Below are 25,414 nucleotides of genomic sequence, written 5' to 3'. Positions count from 1 at the left end.
GCGTGTGACTGCGCAATATGTTGCTCCTTCATTTCTTTTATTAACAACAATGTGTGTGTGTGTGTGTGTGTGTGTGTGTGTGTGTGTGTGTGTGTGTGTGTGTGTGTGTGTGTGTGTGTGTGTGTGTGTGTGTGTGTGTCTGCTGCTCACCATTAAAAAGAAAAGATTATATCTCCAGTTTTTTGTGAATACAGCAGCAGGGGAATTAACCTAGAAAATAAAATTTTAAAATAAATTTTGAAAAAGCATTTCAAATCACTGAAGTGTATTTTTCAGAAACGTTAGTGTTTATCAAATTTGAGTCAATTTTTACACATTGTTTTCTATTTTAAAAAGAATAAAGGAGCAATTCAATGGATTTTGTGTTGCAAAACCTATAACGCATTTAAAATATTGCATGTACAGTTGATAATTGTATCACAACATTGATCTTTTTACTTCTATATATCAGTAGAAACAGTTTTACCGTCACCCAAATAAGCTTTCAACAAATCTAAATTCAATAAATTATCAATCATGATCAAGAATTATCAAAATAAATCAATGCAGATCACACTTTTCTTTTGATTAACCTCTACTCTAGATCTAATAAATATAAATAATAGCATATAGTTACCAGAAACCACTAATTAAATAAATAGTAAAATATGGGTAAAAGAGAACAGGAGACGGGGAGATCCCTAACTGGACACCTTCATTTGGAAACAAAAACCTTGTGTTTACTGCCACCTGCTGGTCGGCACGTGAACACTTCCACAGAATCTGAAGAAGTCAGCTTTTGCTGCCCTATTCCAGTCATGACTGTAATGAATGGTGTGTGTTTTTATGCAGAGACCCTGAATTAATTTAAACATCAGAACCAAGAATCACGATGATAAAGTATTGATTTGTGTTAGTTTAGGTATAAATAGACACAATTGTTAATCAGCATTAACCAATCACGATGAAGCTTTTTAAGACTCCTTTGTGTAATATTTTGCCAACACAGTGGAAAGCTAAACGCTGTTTGTTTACAGAATTAGCCCTCATCCTCCCTTGGAGGTGGCCGTCCCTCTCTCTTGCGTATGAACACACATTTTATTTTTGTATGAGGCAATTTCCAGAAAAACAAACCATGCAACACCTATTCTGAGAAAATATGTTTTATTACAAATAAGGAAAACAGTATACACAGTGGTTTGTGGTATAAATATACAGTTGTTTTTGATGATTTACAGACATATTTTTAGCAGAGTCTTTTTAATCACATAATATATTACATATTATCATTATTGCACGCAGTCATAAAGAACAGGAAAAAATACTTAACATGGAAAAAAATACCACTGACAATAAATGAATAAACACATATTTCACTGTAGAAATGAAAATAAAGTTAAGGTGAGTTTGATTCCCACTAAGGCACTCATGATCAGAGGACCTCTCTTCCATCAGTGTGCACAATACCAAAAAATAAAATAAAGTAAGAGAGTTGGTTCTTTTAGGGGCGCTCAAGATTTACCTTTTATTTTTAAGTTGATTTATCAGATTAAAGCTGCATCGAGTAATGATGACATCTTGTGGTTAAATTTGAGTACTGCAGTCTATGTATAAAAACAAAGGAGCCCACTCCCCTTCCTGTGGCCATGGCTGTTGCTGGTTAGGGCTCAGCGCCGGAAGACTCTATATGATGAAGAGTCATGCGCAGTAAGCTGATAAGTAGATAAATAAATAGCTCTGCGTTAACTCTAGTCTTCTTTATTTGATGTGAGAATAAAAGTAAAATACTGATTCTTAGGGTTAGAAGAAATAACTTCTGGGTCATTCCTTTTACTGGCTAGCATCCTGTCCACAAGTCTGATGCTGATTGCTGGCCAGTGTTGAATTACAAAACACCAGAGCAGTGGTTGTGTTGACGACTTGGCAACCCCATGGGCTCACATGATTGGCTCTGGAACCAGGATGTATAGAGGCAAGGCAGATAGTAAACAAAGGGTGTTTCTCAATGCCAAGTAACCTTGCCTTGATGTCTTGGTCCCGCCCCGGTTGCCTAGGAGATAGGTCATCAGGAAGGCCTGTTCCAATGTTCATGTTCTACTGAGGCGTCTGTTCTCCGTTTGTTAGCCGTTTAGCTAGCTGGGCAAGGATACACGTGAGGTGTCTTGTAGCCTAGCCTTGGTCAAAAATTTCCCAGAATACATCGCAGTATTTTAAAAAGGATGGTGGATCAGAAGCCGGCATCTACTTCGGCGGCAAATTTCAAGTTTAAATGTAAGTCAACTAATTTAAAATGTTTATTAGATCTAAGAAGTTATCTATGGTTGGTTAGTTAGCTTAGTAGTTGCAGTTTCGGTGGCTAGCAGGTAGTAACTCGCTTATGTATTTAATTTAACAAATATACACACAATTTAAAAAGTAAAAGACTCGTTACATATTTATATTGAAACTTATACGTATAATACATAACGCTATCTCCCATGTCACTTGACGTTACGTGACTGCCACAAAAGCCACGGTCACGTGATGCAAGTCTGTTCCATTTAACCTTTTCTTTGACCAGGGAAGGACAGTGTTCTTGTAAGCAAGGAGCCTAGCCTCGCAAGACATCGCCTTGCGAGGCTAGTAGGCGCCTTGACATTAAGAAACACCCACAGACTACGTCTACGTCCCTCTTCAGCATTTTTAAAGGTAGAAAAGCTGACAACCCCCCATCTAGCTTCATAGGAAGTCTGTTTCAAAAGAACCTTTCCTCCAACTTGATTGAGACATTAGACTGTTTTGTGATTATTTCACTGCAGAATTTGTACTAATTAAACGTTTAATTGTGTGATATTTTATATCCAATATGTAATAACTGCTGATTTTGATGATATCAACATCAGCTATAAACTGTAGTTTAACAAATTAATCCTGTAATCCCAATGGGACCAATTCAAGATGTTAATCCAATGTGTCAAAATACAACAAAAGGGCCAAAGGTCAAACTAGTTTGTCTGAAACAGATTCTCATCATTTCATTAACAATAACAGCAAACAGAACAAACCCTTCAATGACAATGGACAAAAGAAAACACAGTAAAGCTAAATAGTCAAGCCTCACATTACACATGGCAGTATTAACAGCACTCTACCAAAGGATTGTTTTGTTCCCTCTAAGGGGGTTTGCTTTTACAAAATGAAATAATTTTTCTGGCATTTTACAGAATTAGCCCTGGCATTTTAAATATATCTTATCTTATCAAATTTCTTCTTCTAAATATGAACTCAAAATAGTCTAAAAATACATATTAAATATGAGGCGATAAATATTTTATTCTCACTGTGATTCCAATTAAAATAAAATTTCTGCCAGTCTACAAACGGTTTAGCTCGCTTTAACTGCCATATTTATGAGCCCCTCATGGCGATGCACCTAAAATTATGTCATGAGAAAGATTTAAAATAGCCTCCCTGCAAAAGTAGTTAGCTTGCTGTTTATTTTAGCTTTAGCAACAACACTGGATTAGTGAACATTTGGAAATTAGCTAGATATATATACTGTATATAGACATATGTTACTATAAACATTGTTTAAAGTCAATAAATATAATTTAATTACACTATTTTGGATAGATTGGTGTTTTAAAAGCAACGCTTGCCTTGCTAGCTTAAACCCGTGTCTTTATTACTAAAAAAGAACAAATGTTTTAAGATTTTCCATAATATTTTCTGAAAAATACTGTCATTAAAACTGTTTTGAGGACTCTGCTATTGTACAACACATTTAAAATGGATTAATTCTGTTATTAATCACTGCTATTCCGCCTGGTTTAAGCCTATTTAGCACATTAGCGTTACAAACATCATATCAAGTGTGAAGAGTGTATTTACTGTACTTTTAAAAGATGATTTATTACAAATCAAAGAAAAACAGATGCTGTTCTTGCCGGTATGTTCAGCTCATTTGCCAAGTCTCTTAGCCACATCTTTGTAAGCTAGCTCGATTTCCACATCGGCTGCGCTCGTGTTGGAGAACTCGTCGCGGTTGTAGGCGTTACCAAGGTATCGCCACACCCCTCTGAATTCAGATGGGATGTCGTAGTTTCTGAATTTCTTTGCAACCACCTGCCAACACAAGTTAAGAGCTCTGAAGGCCAAATTTGAAGATCAGACCAAAATAAACCAATAAGAGGCGGTGTACCTTGACAACATGAAGTTTAGGGAGAAGGTTGCAATCAGCCAGCGTCAGCTCGTCACCATCCAGGTATTTACGGATGGATTCTCCCTCACCACTGAGGCATCCTGACTGAACTTCATCAGGGAGAGGAGTCTTCAAGTACTCATCCAACTTAGCCAAAGCTTTGTTTAGTGTTTTCTCCAATGCTGGAACACATGGATTATTTACAGCTCACAAGACCATAATCCAACAGGTTACAAACATTTTGTTCTCACCTCGATTTTTTTCTGGCCTCGTATTTTTGACGTAAGCAGAGAATTTGGCGAATATATCATTCCCTGCTATGTTAGACTCACGGTTCTTTGCTGCAAGTCTGGGATACCTGAAAAAACAGAATTCAGGATCAGGATTTGGTCCAGTCCACCTGATTTTTTTAAGTATGTGTGCTAGGGATGCATGATTAATGATCAACTATCAGTATTGGATGATTTTAGTAATTTTTTAACATATTGGTGTTGGTCCGATATGTGAAACTGGGCCGATATTAACAAACAATATTTTTTTTCCATCGAGTAGCCATTTGTGTATCAGTTTCAGAAGAGGGTGATAATGCATAATTGTTTGGTTATATGACGGGGACAGTAATCATCTCAGAAGTGTACATCTGTGTAGTGTTAGTTTACGATAATAATATGTTATCGTCTCGTCTCGTCTTCCTCCGCTTATCCGGGTCCGGGTCGCGGGGGCAGCATCCCAACTAGGGAGCTCCAGGCCGTCCTCTCCCCGGCCTTGTCCACCAGCTCCTCCGGCAGGACCCCAAGGCGTTCCCGGACCAGATTGGAGATGTAACCTCTCCAACGTGTCCTGGGTCGACCCGGGGGCCTTCTGCCGGCAGGACATGCCCGAAACACCTCCCCAGGGAGGCGTCCAGGAGGCATCCTGACCAGATGCCCAAACCACCTCAACTGGCTCCTTTCGATCCGGAGGAGCAGCGGTTCTACTCCGAGTCCCTCCCGAATGTCCGAGCTCCTCACCCTATCTCTAAGGCTGAGCCCGGCCACCCTACGGAGGAAACTCATTTCGGCCGCTTGTATCCGCGATCTCGTTCTTTCAGTCATTACCCAAAGCTCATGACCATAGGTGAGGATTGGGACGTAGATCGACCGGTAAATCGAGAGCCTGGCTTTCTGGCTCAGCTCCCTCTTCCCCACGACAGATCGGCTCAGCGTCCGCATCACTGCAGACGCCGATCCAATCCGCCTGTCGATCTCCCGATCCCTCCTACCCTCACTCGTGAACAAGACCCCGAGATACTTAAACTCCTCCACTTGAGATAGGACCTCTCCCCCGACCCGGAGGTGGCACGCCACCCTTTATAAATAAAAAATCTTTCTTAAACTTGGGTCTTTATTGGCAATAATCTGGCCAAATATCTTGCGACAGCTTAAGTCAGACAATATTTGTGACATTTTTGACTGAACATAATTGAAAAACAGGCCGGATGCCTCCAAGTGTTATCGCACAAAAAAATGTATAGCAAATGTTTGCGTGGAAATAAAAAAAAGCATGTGCTGCTTTTAAATATCGATTCAGTGTCATTACACAAAATATCACAATATTTCAGTGAATTGAAATTTTCTTACATTCCTTCTTATATTAATGTAATATTGGTAAATATAGGCTGTCGGGTTTAACAGCGATATTATTATTGGATATCAATATCGGCCCATATTTTCATATAGGTGCATCCCTAATGTGTGCTCATGTGCTCATGGCCTACTTTGGTGGAGCCAGCATCTCCTCTAGGTATTCCTCTATTTTGTTGACATCAGTGAGAACGTTGCCCTGGAAGGTGAGGAATGGCGGATGTGTCCCTGGAGCCAGATTGTGAAGATCAGCTGGTTTTCTGTTCAGATACAAAACATTTTCTAAATACGCAATCAATGATAAACTCAATAAATTAAAATTTCTGGCATTATTACACGCAGAATGTAGATATTTTTAGGCCGTAACTCAACCACTATTTTTTGAAAGTCGCTTCTGGTCCAAAACATGCATTTAAAAAAACAGTTTTAATCAGATTTAAATTAGCAATTTTATATTCATCATTATAATTTTGGTATATTATTATACAGAGTTCAGAGTAGAATTTTTTTTTTTGGGTGTGCTCCATCTAGCTAACATTACTTCGATCTTAAGACCTCCTTCCTTATTGTTTTCGAACTGGTTTCAGTGGTTCTTTAGCCATGAACTTGAGCATCTCCGCATCTGCTGACCAGAAACTACACTGAATAGTTTTGAGGCTCAGGTAGGTTCAACAAGCAGTAGGAAGGAGAAGTGGATGGTTTGAATGTTATAAACCAGCTCAGTGGCCTAGTGTTATGAGTCCCTCCTGAGACTGGGAGATTGTGGGTTCAAATCCACGGTCGGGTCATATCAAAAACTTGACAAATGTAACCCAATGCCCTCCCCGCTTGACGCTCAGCTTTAAGAGGTTGGATTGGGGGGTTAAACCATCAAATAGGTCCAGAGCGCAGCCTTGTCTGCAGCTCACCGCTCGCCCAGGGGATGGGTCAAACGCGGAGAAATGCATTCACCAGTGTGTGATAACTAATGGGACTGTAACTTTTAATGCAATACAGAATTTGACAAATACATTTGCTTTTAACCATTGAACAAAGTTTATCTTTAAGTCTAGGCAAAGTTGAGAAACAATTGGTCTCTAAATTAAAAAAAGTTTCTTCGATATTTGTTTAGATGAAATGTAAAGTCTAGAATGAAAGCTCTAGGTAGGACAGGTCATCATTACCGTTTGAGGTCAACGGTAGTCACGTTAAAGACCACGCCTTTCAGCCAAAGGATCATGAAGAGGCGCTGGGAGAAAGGACAGTTTCCAATGCTTTCACCATCACTTCCAGCCTGTAGACACACACACACACACACACACACACACACACACACACACACGTCACAGTTACGGTTTAGAATTAGGGACACTGAAGATAAAAGAAAGCAGCAGCAGAACATAAGGCTTCTACAATAGATATAAGACCATTATAATCATGTTCTGGTCAATGTGGTTTGTGGGGACATGTGACCTTAATGCACATCAATGGGGCATTCAGAAACAGAGAGTTTCATGTAGGTGCTGAGAATATAAATCTAAAGCTTTGCCAGATGCGATTACAAGTCAGAGTTAGTGGCTTGCTTGTTTGTGTGTCTGCATGTGTGAAGCTGCAACAGGACACTGTAATGAGACACCAGTTCAACATGAATAATACACAGAGCTTCCATTAGCCGCTTCACTGCACATTTGAACCTCTGGTTCTGAAACGGTAAACGTGTGTATGAGCTTAAAAAATAATGTAACTTTCTATTTTGCAGCTACAATCACTCTAAGGAAACATGCTAATTTTACATAAAGCAGTTTTCAAATCAAGTTTTTTTTTTTCATTTAGGGATCGGAGCCTATCTATGAAATTCCTAAAGAAGCTAACATTGATTTCTTTTGCATGGAAAAAAAAGTAAAGAATTTTATGCATAATTTTAGTCATTTTGATACAAATTTATAGCTGCAATCTGGAGTTTTCCCCGTTTCAGGAATTTCCTATAAATGTTAATTCAGCTAGAGTTCTAAATCTATATAAAATTTGCAAAAACAACACAGACGACATACTCTTTAAACGGAGTGTCAACGACCAACCTCACTCCTGTTGTTAATATATTTGCTTTGGTTTCTAGTAGAAATGAATGCCTTGTCAGTCGCACACTGGGGAATAAAAGTTCCGGTGCACCCGTTTCAGCATGGAGAAGTCAGCTGAAGGAAAAAGTGGCAGAAGACGGTAGGCTTAGGACTCCTATTGCCTGAAAAATGAACATCTCTCCTCCGATTGGCTAACAGTAATCAGTCAACTCTACCACTGATTCTGTTTGCTCTGATGTTTTATTTCCACAAATATCACAAGTCTGAAGGAGTTCTGCTGTGTGGTGGAGTTACAAATGCAAACGGTTAGCTTCTACTAGCCAAGACGTTCTCTGCTGTTTTCTGAACGCTAAACCAACCTCAGCCTTCCTTGTCGTGAGCCAAGATGGGTGAATCCATGAATGTTAAGTGACAGTGTGATGTAGATCTGTCAGGATTTTCAGATCCTAGCGTTTTACCGTCAATTTTCTATCAGAAGCTAATGCGGGAGAGAGGCGTAGGAGACTATTTTCATGTTCAGCCTGCACGATGAACTCATTGACCAATTAAATTAATAAAAATCTTGTTTTTCAGCCAAGTTGACCTTTTAAGTCAGGTTTTCCAAACAGCCCTTAACTCACCCGATCCAGTCATGTACCCTTTAACTTCCACAGTAAGAAAAACACATTTCTAATATTAAATCAAGGCTAATGCAGCTTGTAGTACAATGTAAGTCAGTATTCCTATAAAAATAACAAGATTAACAGGTGAACTTCACATGTCTTTTTAAAACAAACATAACATAAAAACTGAAATATTTACCGTAGTACAAATTTCAATAAAGCTCCTGCTGAAAATGACAAAATGGTTTCAAATGGAGTCAAAACTGAGATGTTTTCCATATTTCTACATCTCATTTTATCTGCACATATAAGCATCACGTTTTGCCCAGCAAACTAATGCACACGTTCAAAGTTTGCTCATTAATAAGCAACATGTTTCTACATAATTTAGACAATCAATAAATAACTATTTTAAGATGCTGCTCTTAATACTGAAGGGACCCCAGAAATAATTCAGTGGGAAAGAGAAGGGGAGAGATTGCCAGTACACGTGGGTATCAGGTTATCACACGGAAAATCTGCACCCAACAACAACAACAACAAGGCATGCACGCTCTTAAAGGAGCCGCTCTGGACACACGCCGCTTGCTGATCATTTCAGAGGTTTGAGCCACCTTTTCCACTTGCAAACATCAAAGCAACATTTCTAGACAACACGCATGACTTTAAAATAAAAACAGTCATGCAGAGTTTTGAAAGTAAACAAGACCTTGTGATCAGTACATACAAAAATACCTCAAAAGCTCACCTTGACAAATAGTTCAATATCAGGGTCCTTGTCCTCCTCAGCAGCAGAATCCGTCATGGTTGGAGGAACAACCCTCTGCTCGTCAGCGTGTGTTTGAACCAGTTCAGATGTGAGCTTGTGTCTCGTGTGAGCTGTCTCAGTTTGCAGCTGATTCTCGTCCAGATCCAATCGGCTCCGTCCCAAAGCAGCTCTGAGGGTGAATGCCAGGGGGTGGAGTGGACCATGTGAGGGGTGCCTAAGTAGTAATGTGGACGCAATCACTGGTCACCTAAGGTGGCTTTGCCCTTCTCACCTTTTACAACTCTGACTCGTGTCTGAATGATTTTACATCACAAAGTCATTTTCACCATCTTAGACTGACCAAAACCCAAGGATCCCATGTTTGCTGGGTATTGCACACCATATTTATTTGGAGTTGTATTAATCGATAATTCTCCTTGAAGAAAGACCATAATCAGCATTTCTTTGTAGTCTGTAGTTGCAGTTTTGGCTGTAACACAGCACTTCTAAAGTCAAAACTACGTCCATGGTTGCACATGACAGCAGGACGTATTGCATGTTCTCTTGCCACCCAACCACTTGTGCATGTGCACAAAGATGTCAACAGAGATCCTCCTGTAGCAGCACAGTAGTGGTAAACAGCGGCGAGAGAAAAGCAGGAGTAAAGGCAGGTTGTGCCCAATGGCTGAATCACTGGATGACAACAATGCGGCAGCACAGTACATTTTGTTTGTACTCTACTCTTTGATGGTGTTACACGTCAGAGTCTTGTTGAGGCCTGTGGCAATTATTTTATCAGAAGACCGCATCCACGGTTTTGGCGACTCTGGAAGGGGGATTGCCCAGGTTGGTCACAGCTCAGCTAAGCTGGGATGTCGTTTACACGTAGAGAATTCGGTTTTCTAAACGCATTATGTGGGTACGTTATCTCGATTAGGACTAATCCAGTTTGGTTCAACTTCAGCCGGAATAAGGTGTTCACATGTGCAGCGCACCAGGCTAAAGACCAGAAGTGACAGATCATCTGGTGCTGTGGCCCCCCAGACTCTGGAACTCTCTCCCCCTGAGCCTGAGATCAGTGGACTCAGTGGTCTCCTTTAAAAAGCAGCTGAAAACTCACCTGATCAGACTGGCTTGGTGTGACCTTCATCATCACCCTCTCCTTGTCCTGCTCTTTCTACCAAATCCACCGTTCCCGAGATCCATTGATTTCCTTCTTTTCTATTCATGTTCTGTAATTTTTCTTTAATTTTTCACCTTCCTTACATCAGTAGGTCCCTTTTTAATGATTAATTTTATTTATAATTTTGTTTTCTTCTAACTTTAACCATGTTTTTGAATAATTTTTTGAAGGTATTTTTTTTTGTATTTAGAATTTTTTTTGTTCTTGTGAAGCGCTTTCTGATTTTTAACTGGAGAGGCGCTATATAAAAGATCCTTTTCGTTCTTACATGCATTTCAAAAGTGTTGTATTGCTATACGCTAACCAGAAAAATGCCTAAATGAAAGGGTGCATGTCGCCCCCTACTGCACAGGAGTGGAACAATCTTTATTTGAGAGGTTGGTTTCTAATGCACATGTAAACTAGGATAAAGACTCCCAGCTTATTACAGTAAGACCAACCTGGATCAATCGTTGGTCAGTATGCATGTAACAGCCATAACTGTAGCTTATATCAACCAGTTTGGGAAAGTGTGTGTGAATTTTTAAATGACGGACTGCAGTGTTAAGCTTGGTTTATGCTTGACGCATTCACTTTCCGCGCGGTGATGCGGCTCGCGGCTGGAACGCGCTTCACAACTCGCAGCGTTTATGGTTTGTGCGGCTTGTCTCTGCGGTGAGCCAATATTCTCCCAAACTGAACGGGGCAGCATGGAGCTCTACAGCATGCATCCAACACTACACCATAGTAGAAGTAGAAATTACTGTTTATAACATGTTATTTCAGCATTTTTAACAGCGTTCTCGTCTTTTCCGACAGTGCGAGCTATTTCTCTCCAAGAATTATTAACAACATGTTGATCACGGTGATCTCTGAGAGCTGAATCATACAAATGTCTGTATTTATGAACCTCTGCCGTGCTGGTCCGCCATGTTTTTCCGCGTCCGTCCGTCCGCGTGGTTAGAAATTTTCCGAGGTGCGCGTTGCGGAAATCTTGGGCCTTGCGGAGACGCGGTGGAGGGGCGTGGTTGTTAAAATGACGCAAAATGACGCAACTTTTCCGCGCGGACCTCGCGGACGCGTCAAGCATAAACCAACCTTTAATCGCTTTGGAGTCCTCTGACTAACAATGCCTTACACAAATACAGGGGTTTAGAGAAGAACCTGTTAAAGACCATCCACTTCCTGGCAGATGTTTCAATTTCTAGTAGAGTCGACATCCGGTCCAACGAATATAAGTCTACTTCTCAACTTATTTTCACCAGTTATTTAGAAAAGTAATAAAATAAAAAAAAATAAAGTCACATGGAACTGGCCTGATTCTTCATCAAGTGAAGATATTAATATACTATCATTGTGTTGACCAAGATTTTACAACTCTGTGCCCCCGGGCTAGCTATTCTTAGCTAGCAATTTTCAGCGGGTAGTAAAGTTCAGTTTAGCAGTAAATGTGTAAGAATCATGTGAAATTATTACTTTTGTCCTGTGAACAATGATGTCTTTAATTCCACTGCAATGTCCAATGCTTGAATGTTTGTGTCAAAGTTCGAGCTTCGTTGTCCCTCATTGGAACTGGACAATAGAGATGAATTTGTAGACTATGCCTACTTATCTTATCTATAAATGGACAGATCGTTGGATAAGTCAGTTTTACAAGGCCACGCGACAGCAGCCGCCTTCCAACCATCTGAGTGAGAACATTCTTGCCAGCTCAACTCCACTTATATTTAGAAACAGTGACTACCCACTCCACCATCAGCTCATCCCATCAACAACACAAACACAGCAGCTGCATGAAACAAAGAACAACAGATTAGAAGTCCAGAGTTTTTTCACTCACCAAAAGGTGGTTTATTGACAAGTGGATTTCTTCTAAAGCGTGACTTTAGGTCAATCATCCTCAGGTGATTGCCTTCTCAGAGGCTGATGATGAAGATGAGGATGTGTTTATCTACGAATTTTACAGTATATATTGTATGTTTAGATTTCTCTCTTCTTTTATTTTATTTTTTTTTTGCTAATGTCTGATTGTTTTTACTTCATTTTTAACTCAGGAGATGCAGTGATGTTGATGGGTTTACATTAAAGGTAACAACTTTTTCATATTTTTAAATAATTTTATAAATGAACCTTTACAGAGTTAATGAAACATCCCTCAGACCCCCACCGCCCTCTGTGGCCAGAATACCGCATTTGCAACTTCAGAGTGGCGGTCCGGTCTGTTGGACAAGCGCTACAGCGCTAGCGCTGCAGTCTGCTTCCAGGACATTTCCTACATGGTTTAGATCATGAACACAGCTGATTTGTTTAATTTAGTGATGAACGACTCCTGTAGACACTAATAAAGGTTTGGGAGACATTTAGGCTTTTAGATTAAGGTGTTAAAAAATGAAGTGAGTAGATAGGTTTTGATTTTGGTTCTAAAAGCAAGCAAAGCTGCCTAGTCTTCTGTTTAAAGAGCATGTCACCCGCAAATCAACTATTTTTTGCTGATAAACCATACAAATAACTGTCTGATCATGCTGTGGACACGTGTAGTCAATAATGTTGCACTTTAGCTCGTAGTTAAAATTTAAATATTCTGCCTAAAACTGTCAGTACTGCGCCCTCTTCAGGTAAAAACTGCATTGCATTTGAACTTAAATCTGCCATTGCTATTGGCTAAGAGGTACACTATGACATTCCTTGGAACATTATGATGTCACAATGTTGTTGTGAGCCTGTGTGTGTGTGTGTGTATTTTTTAGCAGCTCCGCCCTCTCCTTCTGCCAGGCAACAACATTTGTTGCACTTTTTCAAACAGGAAGTGGGAGTGGAGTAAGACTGGCTGGGGTGACTTTTTGACCATTTCGTCTGCATGATGAGTTTCTATTCTCTACTTTCACCTCTGAAACCTCATACCCCAATTCATTTCTTTGGTCTTCACTATGATCTCATTAGGTGCAGAGAAATCTGGGCTCCTCATAAAGCACCCCACTGACCCAGTAACTGGCTTCTGTGGGAAAATGTTGGTTCTTCAAATTTGTTCTCAACTTTATCTGGGGGTTCATTACCACGCACTTTGAAGAGACCAATTCTGGGAGACGAGGTCAGGCAGTGGGTGCCAAGGTACACAGCAGATCGGTTTGATGCCAAGAAAGGACTACCTAATCAAAGCGTACCATTACGTACATTCATCATTAGATGAATGAAACGACAAGTCATTAAAGGAGAATACAACTAAAGTACACAACCTTTCACTGCTGCTTTTATGTAATTACAAAATCTGGATTGATTTACCGCTGATTGTGAAGCAACTGGGATTAAGATCCACATGCCCAAGTCTGGGTCCATCCGTGTTGGTAATGAGTTCCTACTCCAGGTGTTATAGGGTCTCAGTGTCTTGTTCACAACTGAGATAGATTGAAGCAGATATAAAAGGGAGATGAGGGTGTCCTTATTGATAGAAGCCAGCCAAGATGGTTCAAGCATCTGATAAAGTAATCTCTGGATGCCTTCCGTAAGAGGTGTTTCTGAGTTTTCCCACCAAGAAGAGGTGGAATCTTGCAGTTACTCTGAAAGCCTCAGTCAGTGTGTTCACATGTGCATCAGAAAACCGAAGGATTCCCCTCAAAAGACTCATGTCTGTTTTTTCACACGCATGTAAACACGTTAGTCTGGCTGAAGGCAAACTGGTTCTAATCGAGCTGAAGCACCCAGATAATGCGTTAGTAATCTGAATACGTTCCGCATGTAATCGGGTCAGCCGAACTAAACTGGTAGGACGCTCGCGTTGTGGAAGTGACGAGAACGCAGACAAGACCATCGTCACAAAGCAACATGCGTAACACCATAAAGGAGAACAGTACGTACCAAACAAGCTGTGCTGCAGCGTTGTTGTGCATTCCTTCAGCAATTGTGCATATCCTATTTCAACTCTGTCTGCTTCACTTCCCACCAGCCTCTGTGTACTGCTTGTGCTGCTATAAGCTAACCGATAGAATGCCGACATGAAAAGAGGGATGTCGCCACCTACTGTACCGGAGTGGAAAGAACCTTATTTGAGAGGCCGGTGTTCTAATTTGCATGTAAACTAGGATAAAGACTCCCAGCTTATTACAATAAGATCGACCTGGATCGACTTGGATGTCGGTCAGTGCACATGTGACCGCCCTGAGACCCTCTGGATTAAAATATTCAGATTGAGGTCTAGGGATCTATCTAGGCCTCGTAATTTGGCCTTGTAACCTGGTTTTGGTTAAGAAGCAGATGTACAAATGAATGAACGAATTAACAAACAAACAAACAAACTTATGAAAAGTGTATTGAATGGCCAGTTTGGCTTGATCTGTTTCTGCAAAATTTGTTTTATCGAGCAAGTCAATTCATTGAGCTTACAAATAAACTCAAGACATCCAAAGCCAACATTTGCCAAAAGGAAAGTGATTTGTGAAACTCTTCTGCCATCTGCTACCATTGTTTCACTTCCAGGTTCAAATGTATTCATGCAACAGAAAGCCCACAAGCTTAGCATGTTCTGCTTTCAAAGGGAGATACATTATGTCTGTTGTGTGTGTGTGTGTGTGTGTGTGTGTAGATAGATAGATAGATAGATAGATAGATAGATAGATAGATAGATAGATAGATAGATAGATAGATAGATAGATAGATAGATAGATAGATAGATAGATAGATAGATAGATAGATAGATAGATGGATGGATGGATGGATGGATGGATGGATGGATGGATGGATGGATGGATGGATGGATGGATGGATGGATGGATGGATGGATGGATGGATGGATGGATGGATGGATGGATGGATAGATAGATAGATAGATAGATAGATAGATAGATAGATGGATGGATGGATGGATGGATGGATGGATGGATGGATGGATGGATAGATAGATAGATAGATAGATAGATAGATAGATAGATAGATAGATAGATAGATAGATGATAGATGGATGGATGGATGGATGGATGGATGGATGGATGGATGGATGGATGGATGGATGGATGGATGGATGGATAGATAGATAGATAGATAGATAGATAGATAGATAGATAGATATTTCATTTAGAAATATAATTTAGATTTATCTTAATGACAGATTTTGCACCAAAACAAATATATTTGGGTTTTCAAAATATTTTTTATCTATAACGACAAATTGAAGAACTCAGTATATATATGTATATATATATATATATATATATATATATATAGAGAGAGATAGATAGATAGATAGATAGATAGATGTATACATATATATAAATATGTATGGCCGTGTTCGAGTTGAGCTGCGCCTCGCCTGGAAAACAGACGAGAGCAGATGGAAGCAGCAGGTGGCTGAAAGACACAATTTCCAGCGTGTAGCTCGCGGGTGACGATGGATGAAGATATCGCGTTAGCGTTCTCACTTGTTTAATTTTCGATTTTAATTCTGGTGCCTGTTAGCAGCTGAAACACATCCTCACGTGCTTGTGGATATCATATATTGTATATGAAGACATGACTGTAATAATAAGTAAAGGTTATCAGCTGTAGGTTTAGTGTGCTCATAGGAAACGTGACAAAAGAACACAAATCACATTTCTCTTTATGGCCTATAATGTTCAACTAACATTTCATGTTCTACCACCGGATGTTTGGATCAAAATATGAACCAATCAGATCTTAGATCGGGTGAGAGCCAGGCGTTTCCCGTCATCCCCTAGGTTTTGCAGCCGGTGGAGAGAAACTGCAGCGCCTTGCTCCAAAATCTGCGGCCGCCTTGATCTCATGAGGTTATCGTTGCCTACGTATGCATGACGTCAGAGCAAGTCGGCGTCAAGTCGGACACAAATCTAACCGGCAAGCACTGCTTGCCGATCACCGCTGATCCAATCTGCGCAGAACTGGCTCATCTCGAACACAGCCAATAAGTAAACAACTTTATCCCGCCCTAGGGATCAGAGCTTGATGCTGGTTGGCTGTTTAAACTGTCAATCTTTTTACGCCCTCTTCGGTGGAATTTACGTTCTGAGATGACGCTGATTACGTCAAGTTTGTTGTATTGAAACCAATTTAAACCACCACTGTTGATGTTACCTTCAAATTAAAAGTAGTGTTTTTCATAATTCAGCAACAAAACCGCTTTAAAAAAATCTCAATTGTTTTTGTCACTTTCTGCAGGTTTTAAACTTAAACCAAGCGAAACTGTAAAACATTTTCTGTTTCTATGAAGACTTTCAAAAAGGTGTTTTTTTTACTTTGAAATGTAAGACCGGAAATTAGTTATAAATAGCTCAGATCTGTTTCGACAACACTTAAATGTTTGTGGATTTTTGGAGGCTGAGAGGATGTTGGTTGGAAAATATTGAGCGGAAGAGAAGTTCTTCACCAGAACCGTGAGGGCACGGCTGTCTGTGGGTCTGCTAACAGGTAACGTGATTAAAACAGCGTGAAACGAGGAAGCTAGCCAAATAAAATTCAGCCAGTTTTACTTTGCCTATGTTATCATTGAATTGTAGATTCATTTTTGCTTTTATTTTTTCCTCCACTAATATAACTCCAAATGGCTGTTCAGATAGATTGAAGTGTGAGCAGCGACTTCCTGGTTGTGGTTTCCAGCTTTCCTGTGCATTTACAAAGCTACTGTTGGTTTATGCAGAAATGTTAGAAACGGGACACACATGATTTTGGAGGCCTGAATAATTTATTCCTGAAGAAAACCTGAATTATTTTAGTCAAGGTTTCTTATAATTCAAGCGGTTAAGTTTGTGTTTTTGCTGCATTTTCATTCTGACAAGCAGCTGCTGTCTCTATGACGCTGATCAGAAATGGTGAATCACAATGTGACACAACTGTCACCAGTTTTGGTAAAACACCACCGGCTGACACGCAGCCCCGAATCATGATGAAGCTGCCACCATGTTTCAGACAAGGATTTAACCTCATCACACGCCACCGTTGTTCGCCCCTCTAGATTATAATCTTTTAGGGAGAATAAAGCAAAAATACTTTTAGTTTAGCAAATTAATCTTGGACATCCAGGCTCCCGTAGCAGCTCTTCTCTGTTTTCTATCCATGTTTTCTTTTATTGTGAGCGATTGACCAAGGAAAATATAAATATATATAATATAAACACAAATAGTTGGTCTAAAGCCTATACATTTTTTTTATTTACTTTTAGCGTAAATAGCATTCATGTGAGGTATTTTTGGTAGTTTAAATTGTTTCTATTGTGATACAAAAAATAATTTTTGTCTTAGAAGTTTTAATTGCCACTAAGTAGCACAATTTTGCCACCTGCTGGCTTAAATCAGTAACTGCAATCTCCTTAAAATGTAAACTCTAGATATTTTACGTTTATTAGTGGTGAAAAATATTCTCATGAAGAAAATGTAAGTATAAACAGATTTAGAACTGGGAAAGGGAACACAGATCATGATATATGGTCTCGTGCTCCCGCAGAGCGCTGTTTGGGAACCACTCGGTGCTCTTATTTTGACAATATTCTGATGTGTTGGGTGTTTTTTGACCTCAGTGAGTCATTGTAAGTTGATCTAAATAATCATGAATATGACCCCACCTCATTACGCAGCTTCTATCTTCTTTGAAACAAATACATTTTTCACTTGCGTGCTCCAAAGACCACATAGAAATAGTACCACGTAGGGCTGGGCAATAAATCGAAAATTTATCGTTATCAAAATTTCTGACACTTATCGGGATAATTTTTCCCATGTCAATAAATTTGATGATAAAAAAATCAAAAGATGTGTGTAGGTTAGCAACATCCATGCCTCTTTAAGAAGCTGTACCACCTTGAGTTACGTAAAAATGTGACTCAACGTAATCCATCTAGTGGACAACTTTTGTTTCTGCACATACCTGTAATTATCGTCCATTTATCGTTATTGATGTTAAATCCTCAATATATCGTGATATTGATTTTAGGCCATTTCGCCCAGCCCTAGTACCACGTCACATTTGAAGAGTGTCTGTTTGAGTTTACTAGCAGTTGAACCAATTAAACAAGAAGCCATACTCATGATCTCACTCTGATTCATATACATACTCACTTTTCTTTACCTGGAAGTCCCAGTTTCCAAAAATACAGAATCAAATCGTAGCCATGCTTTAATAATCCAGAAACATTTGCGCCTTCCTAGAAGGGTTTTCCTTCCAATGACGGATTTGAGCCTTGTAGCTCTGTCCACAAACCAGATGCCAGGCTTTTGTCTTATTTTTCTTGGAAGGAGCCCGAGGTGGTCTTTGACCAGCGTGTTTGGCCAGTTTGTCTTTGACATTCCTAAACATGTAGTTTACACGGTTTTCCCCCAGCAGCCTTAATCTACATGGGTTAATCTGGATTTTTAGATGAAACCCGATAGGATGAAACACCAGAAAGTCTGTGGTTTTTGTTTGAGGGTTTGAATTAATTTTTTAGAGAAATGCATTAAAGTCACAATGTGTAGTTTTTACTGTTACTCTCTGGAAACATCCATTAAAATGTTGTTGAAAATGAATTAAATGATGCCCATTTGTTGAAAAATATTGGTTGCTTCAGAACATATAACCATAAAAATCAGGTCTAAAATACATGGGAGCAGGTCTAAGTCGCCATCTTAGGCCCAATCTCAATATTCGCACTTCCACCATTGTGCCCTTCAATTGCGCGATCCCCACCAGGGTTGCGAGTGCGATGGGCGTCCTGATTCTCAAGTGCGGAAGGTGATCACGCCCCTTTTGTCAGAAGATATGTGGAATGTGCTGTCGCTATGGCAACTCAACTCCGTCTCCTTTCCCAGCCTGGGCGGGACTGCGGGAAGGCCGCTGAAACGTTCCAGGGTCACTGCAACCCTCCAAACCTCAATGCTCCTCCCCCTATCCACACTGAGGTGACATGCGCTGCTTATCGTGGCTGCAGGAACTGAAATGGGGATAGTCCCAACCCACCACCCCAGTGGACACTTATGTTGTGTTGTCTGAAGCCTGTTGCATATCTGTTGAGGTGTTTTTTTGCAGAGCAAAGCTGCCCTCCCGGTGGAGGGTAACTCTGAAGTGCCTTTTTTTCCCTCCACCTGAACCAATCCTCATATAAACCCCTCTTATCTCTATTAAGGTAGCGCGACTCAGGGTTGCGAATGACCACAGTCACCAATTCTTGTCATGTGTCTTTGCCTATGTATGTCTGATCTCAGAATTGTGTGTACTGAAACTCTAATTTCCCTCTGGGATTAATAAAGTATCTTTGATTGATTGATTGTTTCGCACTTGCGACTTGGGTGAAGTGCGTGTTTTCCCAAAACCGATGACGATTGTGAAGTGCAGAAATAATTGTTTGGTTGCTTGTTTGAAAGTTGTTAATAAAGGTTTTTAAGAAAGGTATCACATCACCCAGCATCCCGACATGTGTTACTACCCACTGGAAGCCTTTCTTCAAGTGCACTTTGCTGAAGACCGCGAGTATTGAGATTGGGCCTTAGATGCAATGTTTCCTTCTACGGACAAAATGCATTTACAAAACTTTCTCCATATATAAATGTTGTTTTACACATTTACCTCGTCAGACACATGAAAAGGAGTCTGATGTGCTTGTCATTTTGCTGGAGGTTGAACGACCTGTAGTCGTTCGAAAACTGCACTCCCAGGGATCTTTGACCCTAATGGCGGCGGTGGCACAGGAGTTAAGTGCTCGCCCCGTAATTGAAAGGTTGCAGGTTCGATCCCCGCTCAGTCTGTCACTGTCGTTGTGTCCTTGGGCAAGACACTTAACCCACCTTGCCTGCTGGTGGTGGTCGGAAAGGACCAGTGGCGCCAGTGCTCGGCAGCCTCGCCTCTGTCAGTGCGCCCCAGGGCAGCTGTGGCTACATTGTAGCTCATCCCCACCAGTGTATGAATGTGTGTGTGAATGGGTGAATGACTGATTGTGTTGTAAAGCGCCTTGGGGGGTTCCAGGACTTTAGAAGGCGCTATATCAAATACAGGCCATTTACCATCTAATGGCCATCCATTGGTAAGGTCTTACTCGAAGACAAAAATACTGCTTGCTTGCAATGATTTAGGAATGTACTGCCCCATATTACCAGGGAAAATACACATAGTCACTTTATTTTTTTAAGCAAACGTGAAAAGTGGTTAGCTTGCGGATGTGAAACTGAAACTGTCCACCAACTCCTTTTCAGAATGTTTCTTCAAATCCTGCTGGGCTTTCTGTTTGGCGTCAGCGCTTCAGCCTCAGATAAAGATGCCTCCCAGCAGGGTCCGCCTCCTCTGCTGCTGGTCTCCTTTGATGGCTTCAGGGCTGACTACCTGCAGAGGTTTTCCATGCCGAACCTGAAGCTCCTTTACAGCCAGGGGGTCCTGGTGGAGCAGCTTACGAATGTCTTCATCACCAAGACGTTTCCCAACCACTACAGCCTGGTAAACTTAATTAATCCAGCCAGCATGCATAGGTGGGCTGCATATGGGCAAACTGTATGGGTGCCAAGGGGGTTTGTTAGCGGTTTCCACGGTGACCCAAGAGATTTGACCCCACATCGATTTTAAGGAGCCCATGTATGAATCAAACCATCTGGGTCCCTCTAAAAATCCATGCGGGGCCCGTTAAATTCTATGTGGGCAAACCCTTGTGGGGCCACCATGGACACAGCAGACAAACCCAGCTGGGTCCTACAGTTGGCTTTTCTATATCCATATGGAGCCCACTTATGCATGCTGGCTGGGTTATTACCATTTTTCTTCATGAAAGATGGATAGATAACTGTTGGTCACCTTTAGGTGACCGGGTTGTACGCAGAGTCTCACGGTATCCTGGCCAGTAGCATGTACGACCCGATCAGCCACAAACACTTCAGCCCCCGGAATGACAGCGACCCCATGTGGTGGAACGGGGCAGAACCCCTGTGGCTTACGGCGCTGGACACCGGCTACAAGACGGCAGCTGTGATGTGGCCCGGCTCTGACGTAACCATTGGCAACAGGACCCCGACACACTTCTTCCCCTACAACCCCGGGATGACGTTCAGGCAGCGGCTAGAGAACATAACGAACTGGATGACGGGGAACGGACAGGTGGACAAAAATTACAGATAACGTTCTTTTTCAATCTGGGAAATCTCATTTGGTGTTTCTATCATCGTCTGAAATGTTTGTGTTTCTCTGGTAGGAGCAAGGGGTGAAGTTTGCTGCTCTTTACTGGGAGGAACCAGACCGATCGGGCCACGCTTTTGGACCAGACAACACTACAGAAATGGAAAAAGCCATGAAGGAGGTGCAGTTCAACCCATCACATACTTTTTTGTTATTCGTGTCTGTTATAGACCATGAGCTTGGTGAATCTGTCCAACCAGGTCGACGATGACATCGGCCTGCTGGTTTCTGAGCTGAACAGAACCGGTCTCTGGGGTCGCGTCAACCTCTTGGTGACCAGCGATCACGGCATGGCTCAGTGCTCGGCTGATCGCCTCATACGGCTAGACGACTGCCTCCACCCGGACAACTACACTCTGGTGGACCTCACGCCTGTCGCTGCCCTCATCCCCAACAGAGGTACCCAAGAAACTTTAGCCACGCTCCCTTCCTGATGTTTTATTCTCTAATTTAACGTGTTTTACTTCGCAGACCCAGAAAAGATCTTTAAACTATTGAGTAAGTGCCACGCCAACATGATGGCGTACTTGAAGAAGGAAATCCCCGATAGGCTTCACTACCGGAACAATGAGCGCATCCAGCCAATCATTCTGATTGCTGACGAGGGTTGGACCATAGTGAAGACGGGGAACAAGCTGCCCAGATGTGTGTACCAACTACAACAAACGCCTCATAAATAAGCCCACATGGTGATATTTGACCATTTCTAAGTGTTTTTGTGTAAATGTTGGGAATAATTACCTTCCGTAGCTTCCTAAACACCTCCTCTGCCATCGTCCCCGCCAAAGCTAAAAGGTAGACACAGTTCTGATTGGTATCAGCGTGTGTACCACACTGAACTTAGACAACAGGAAGTTGAGGACCGTTATTGCCCTGCATATAGTAGGTGAAGACCATTTCCAAACAGCTGAAAGGCTGGAAGACCATGTCCAAACAGAAAATTCCTTTTGTTCCTTAGATGTTGAGGTCTGGGCCACGCCCAAAGGTCTGTGGCAGATGTTGGAGCCTGGGCCTTTCCTAGCCGCTGGAGCATGGACGTAATTTTGGGGGGGACAGGGGGGACATGTCCCCCCCCCCCCACTTTTTCCAAAGTCAAGTTTTGACCCCTGCACTTTTTACCACCCCAAAACAAAAGTACGCTATATTAAATTGACACTGGCTGAGCTCTAGGACCAAGCGGAAAACAACCGTTTGTTTTGAAGCCTGTTTCCCATTAGAGCATACTGTAAAGATACTCCCCCCACTTCTAAAGTGAAAATTACGTCCATGCGCTGGAGCCTGGTGGCTGGCTCTGAAGTCCTACAGAAGGAAGAAGCTGCCAGTTGTTTTGTGCATGAGGATCACAACGCCACTTTGGTTTTACTGGGTGAAAGCTTCTTGAAGGTCTGCTTCAAGCAGTAGAGCAGCTGGCCTCCAAGCCTTCAGAGAAGAGGAGCTTCAGTGTTGCAGTAGCTTAGTCAGACTTTCTGGGCCACCCCATTTGAAAGGCCTGAACACACCACTGCTGGTAAGCCAGTAGAACTCTCGGTGGAACGTCTGATTGATGCCAGTCGGGTTCTGGTTCTCTGCTTGGGTATGTGCCCCCCCCCCCCCCCCACCTCGTGCTAAAACAGTTAAAAGGCTAGAAGACCATCCCAGAGCAGCTGAAACACTAGAAGACCAAATATCTCGATGTTCCTCTGATTAGTGTTGGACAGATTATTCAGAGGTTTAAGGTCTACAGGACCAGGAAACGTCAAAATTTTACCCAAATCCATGCTGAGGAGCCACAAGCTTCTAGAACATCTTTTGGACATTGACTCCCTTATTTTCCTTCCTCAGTGGGAGATCACGGCTATGACAACTCCCTACCCAGCATGCACCCCTTCCTGGCAGCGACAGGGCCAAGCTTCCGTCAAGGCTATCGGATGAAGAGTTTGCAGAGCGTGGACGTTTACCCGTTGATGTGCCACCTGCTGTCGGTCCCACCGCGGCCCAACAACGGCTCTCTGAGCCAGGCTCGGTGTCTTCTGTCCAGTGAGACTTGCTGGAACGTCCCTTTGGTGGCGGGCCTGGTGATCAGCGTCCTAAGTTTGCTCACGGTCTTCACCCGTAAGTCTGGACACACAAAAGAATTTTCTGATTTCTAAAACAATGTTTTTTGGATACTAACAGAGCTCGATGCTCCTCAGTTCTTTTCGTTTTGATGCGGTCCCGCCAGTCCTCGGACCCCCGACCCTTCCGGAGGCTGGAAATCCTCGACGACGATGATGATGAACCCTTATTGGGGTAAAACCCCTCACGTGTAGCACTTTACTTGTTGACTTCATGCACACCGCAGCAGGAGAAGCCAGTTATGTTAAAAACCCTCAGGTCTGCTCTCTCCTGCTGTGGACCCGTCCTCCAATCTGGACCAAGTCTTCCCATGGACACCAGGTCCTGGTCTCCATAATAAGACAGAAGTGGTTCACTGTGGTGACTCCTTTTGAGGTGAGGAGATGAATCATTTTCATGGAGACAAAAATAAATACAGTGTGTTTTATATTTTTTGTAATTTTCTGTTGTTTTATCTGTTTGTTCTGCCAGCAGATGGCGCCAAAATACTGAGTTTATGTGGCATGGATGTTGTTATGCTGCTTCTGCATCACTTACGCTGGAAGCTTACTATGCAGTCTTTTATTGTTGGGTCTACTTTTTAAATCCGAGTTCCTTTATCGCACCAACAAATTCCTTAATTCAAGCTAATAACTGCTAATTGCTCACAGAGGGGGAAGACATGTTTGAAAAAAAAAAGATTTCTATGCAGGTTAATGTCTATATCAGCCATACTTCGTCTAAGTGATGCCAGAGACAAACGACAATCATCAAAGAGGGGAGATTAGTAGGAATTTACAGAAATAGGTTGAATCTTTCCAGTCAGTGGATATTTAGCGTTTAAAAACACAGTTTGGATTGAACGATCAGACATCCTAAATTGGGTAGACGTCTGATTTTCAGGGATTAAAAACTGTGAATAGTTGCTGCAAAAAGATCAAATGTTTAATATTTATTTCATTACTGACATTTTAAGTTAAAGGGACTTTTCAGACTTTTGTATTTTTATGCTCGTGATTGCCCCCTCAGGCTAAAAGCGTAACAGCAGCTTCAATAGGAGGCTCGTGCACGAGGCACGCATGCTGTACGTGCACACTCCTTCACGAAAATAACAGCTGAGACCGTCCCGTGTGTGTGTGTGGCCTAGAGGACAGGAGAACGCGCAGCTAATTAATTAAATAATTTGGTTCTGTACCTTTCTCTTCAGCACAGCCGACAAAGGTTTAAGATGGGTCAGTCCTCCTGCATGCTCAGATCATTCCCTTCCCTTGCTTGAAAAATTGTTCCAAAATGAAAGTTGAACCCACATCTTTTTTATCTGTGAATTCAATGCTGTTTGGCGAGTCTCAAATAAAAATTTGGGCGTCTTAATGTAAAAAAATATATTATTAATGTAAAAAAGAAACTCTAAATGAACTATGTTCACATCCAGAATCAAACCCAGGTCTTCTGCATGGGAGTCAGACATCTTACAAGGTGAACTACAATCTAGTAACATTCACAGTATCTGTAACTTTTATATCCTTGATGACAGCCGAAACAACGTCAGACCAAAAAACGGTTCGAAGCGAAAATGGCTATTTTGTTTCTAATTTGCAGGAAATATCTAGAAGAAAGTTCTACAGAAAGTAGCTAAGGGTCCTCAGAAATGTAGCTAGGTTCATCACTAGGCGTTAGGAACAGCGACAAAGTCGCTGAGTTGCCACTGCCTCACTCTCTGCTGCTAAAGCTACGGATAGCAAATGCTACGGGCGATGCCTGAGCGTGAACACGCATGAAGCAGCCTGCTCGACCCGAGCATCTCTCTTTTTCTGTGATTTTACAGAAAAACAGGCAATCACAGTAAAAATGCCAGGGCTCATTC

The 25,414-nt window shown here is 41.6% G+C and overlaps 2 protein-coding genes across 5 annotated transcripts; one reads left to right on the top strand and one right to left on the bottom strand.

Moving 5' to 3' along the window:
- Window positions 1-3,851: 3,851 nt before the first annotated feature.
- On the bottom strand, window positions 3,852-9,409 carry clic5a (chloride intracellular channel 5a). The gene is made up of 6 exons (XM_015952526.3): window positions 9,189-9,409; window positions 6,945-7,054; window positions 5,916-6,041; window positions 4,411-4,517; window positions 4,160-4,341; window positions 3,852-4,083 (listed from the first exon to the last, which is right to left on the bottom strand). Exons 1-6 carry the CDS (start codon window positions 9,243-9,245, stop codon window positions 3,919-3,921), a joined length of 747 nt encoding a protein of 248 aa, XP_015808012.1. The 5' UTR covers window positions 9,246-9,409; the 3' UTR covers window positions 3,852-3,918.
- A 7,212-nt stretch (window positions 9,410-16,621) lies between these two features.
- Window positions 16,622-24,749, top strand: enpp4 (ectonucleotide pyrophosphatase/phosphodiesterase 4). 4 transcript variants are annotated; one of them, XM_070543874.1, is made up of 10 exons: window positions 16,622-16,761; window positions 20,511-20,748; window positions 21,106-21,399; window positions 21,494-21,598; window positions 21,678-21,876; window positions 21,949-22,122; window positions 23,299-23,568; window positions 23,649-23,745; window positions 23,830-23,946; window positions 24,046-24,749. In XM_070543874.1, exons 2-9 carry the CDS (start codon window positions 20,512-20,514, stop codon window positions 23,906-23,908), a joined length of 1,455 nt encoding a protein of 484 aa, XP_070399975.1. In that variant the 5' UTR covers window positions 16,622-16,761; window position 20,511; the 3' UTR covers window positions 23,909-23,946; window positions 24,046-24,749. The 4 variants fall into 4 exon arrangements, 3 of the variants coding, with proteins under 3 accessions (XP_070399975.1, XP_070399974.1, XP_015808013.3); XR_001572418.3 differs by having other exon boundaries at window positions 23,649-23,946; XM_070543873.1 differs by having other exon boundaries at window positions 23,830-24,749.
- The last annotated feature ends 665 nt before the right edge of the window (window positions 24,750-25,414 follow it).

This window comes from Nothobranchius furzeri, chromosome 14 (assembly GCF_043380555.1).
Source record: "Nothobranchius furzeri strain GRZ-AD chromosome 14, NfurGRZ-RIMD1, whole genome shotgun sequence".
NCBI classification, from domain to species: Eukaryota; Metazoa; Chordata; class Actinopteri; order Cyprinodontiformes; family Nothobranchiidae; genus Nothobranchius; species Nothobranchius furzeri.
The sequence above is the reverse complement of the archived record's forward strand: the minus strand, read 5'-3'. Positions and strand labels throughout refer to the sequence as shown.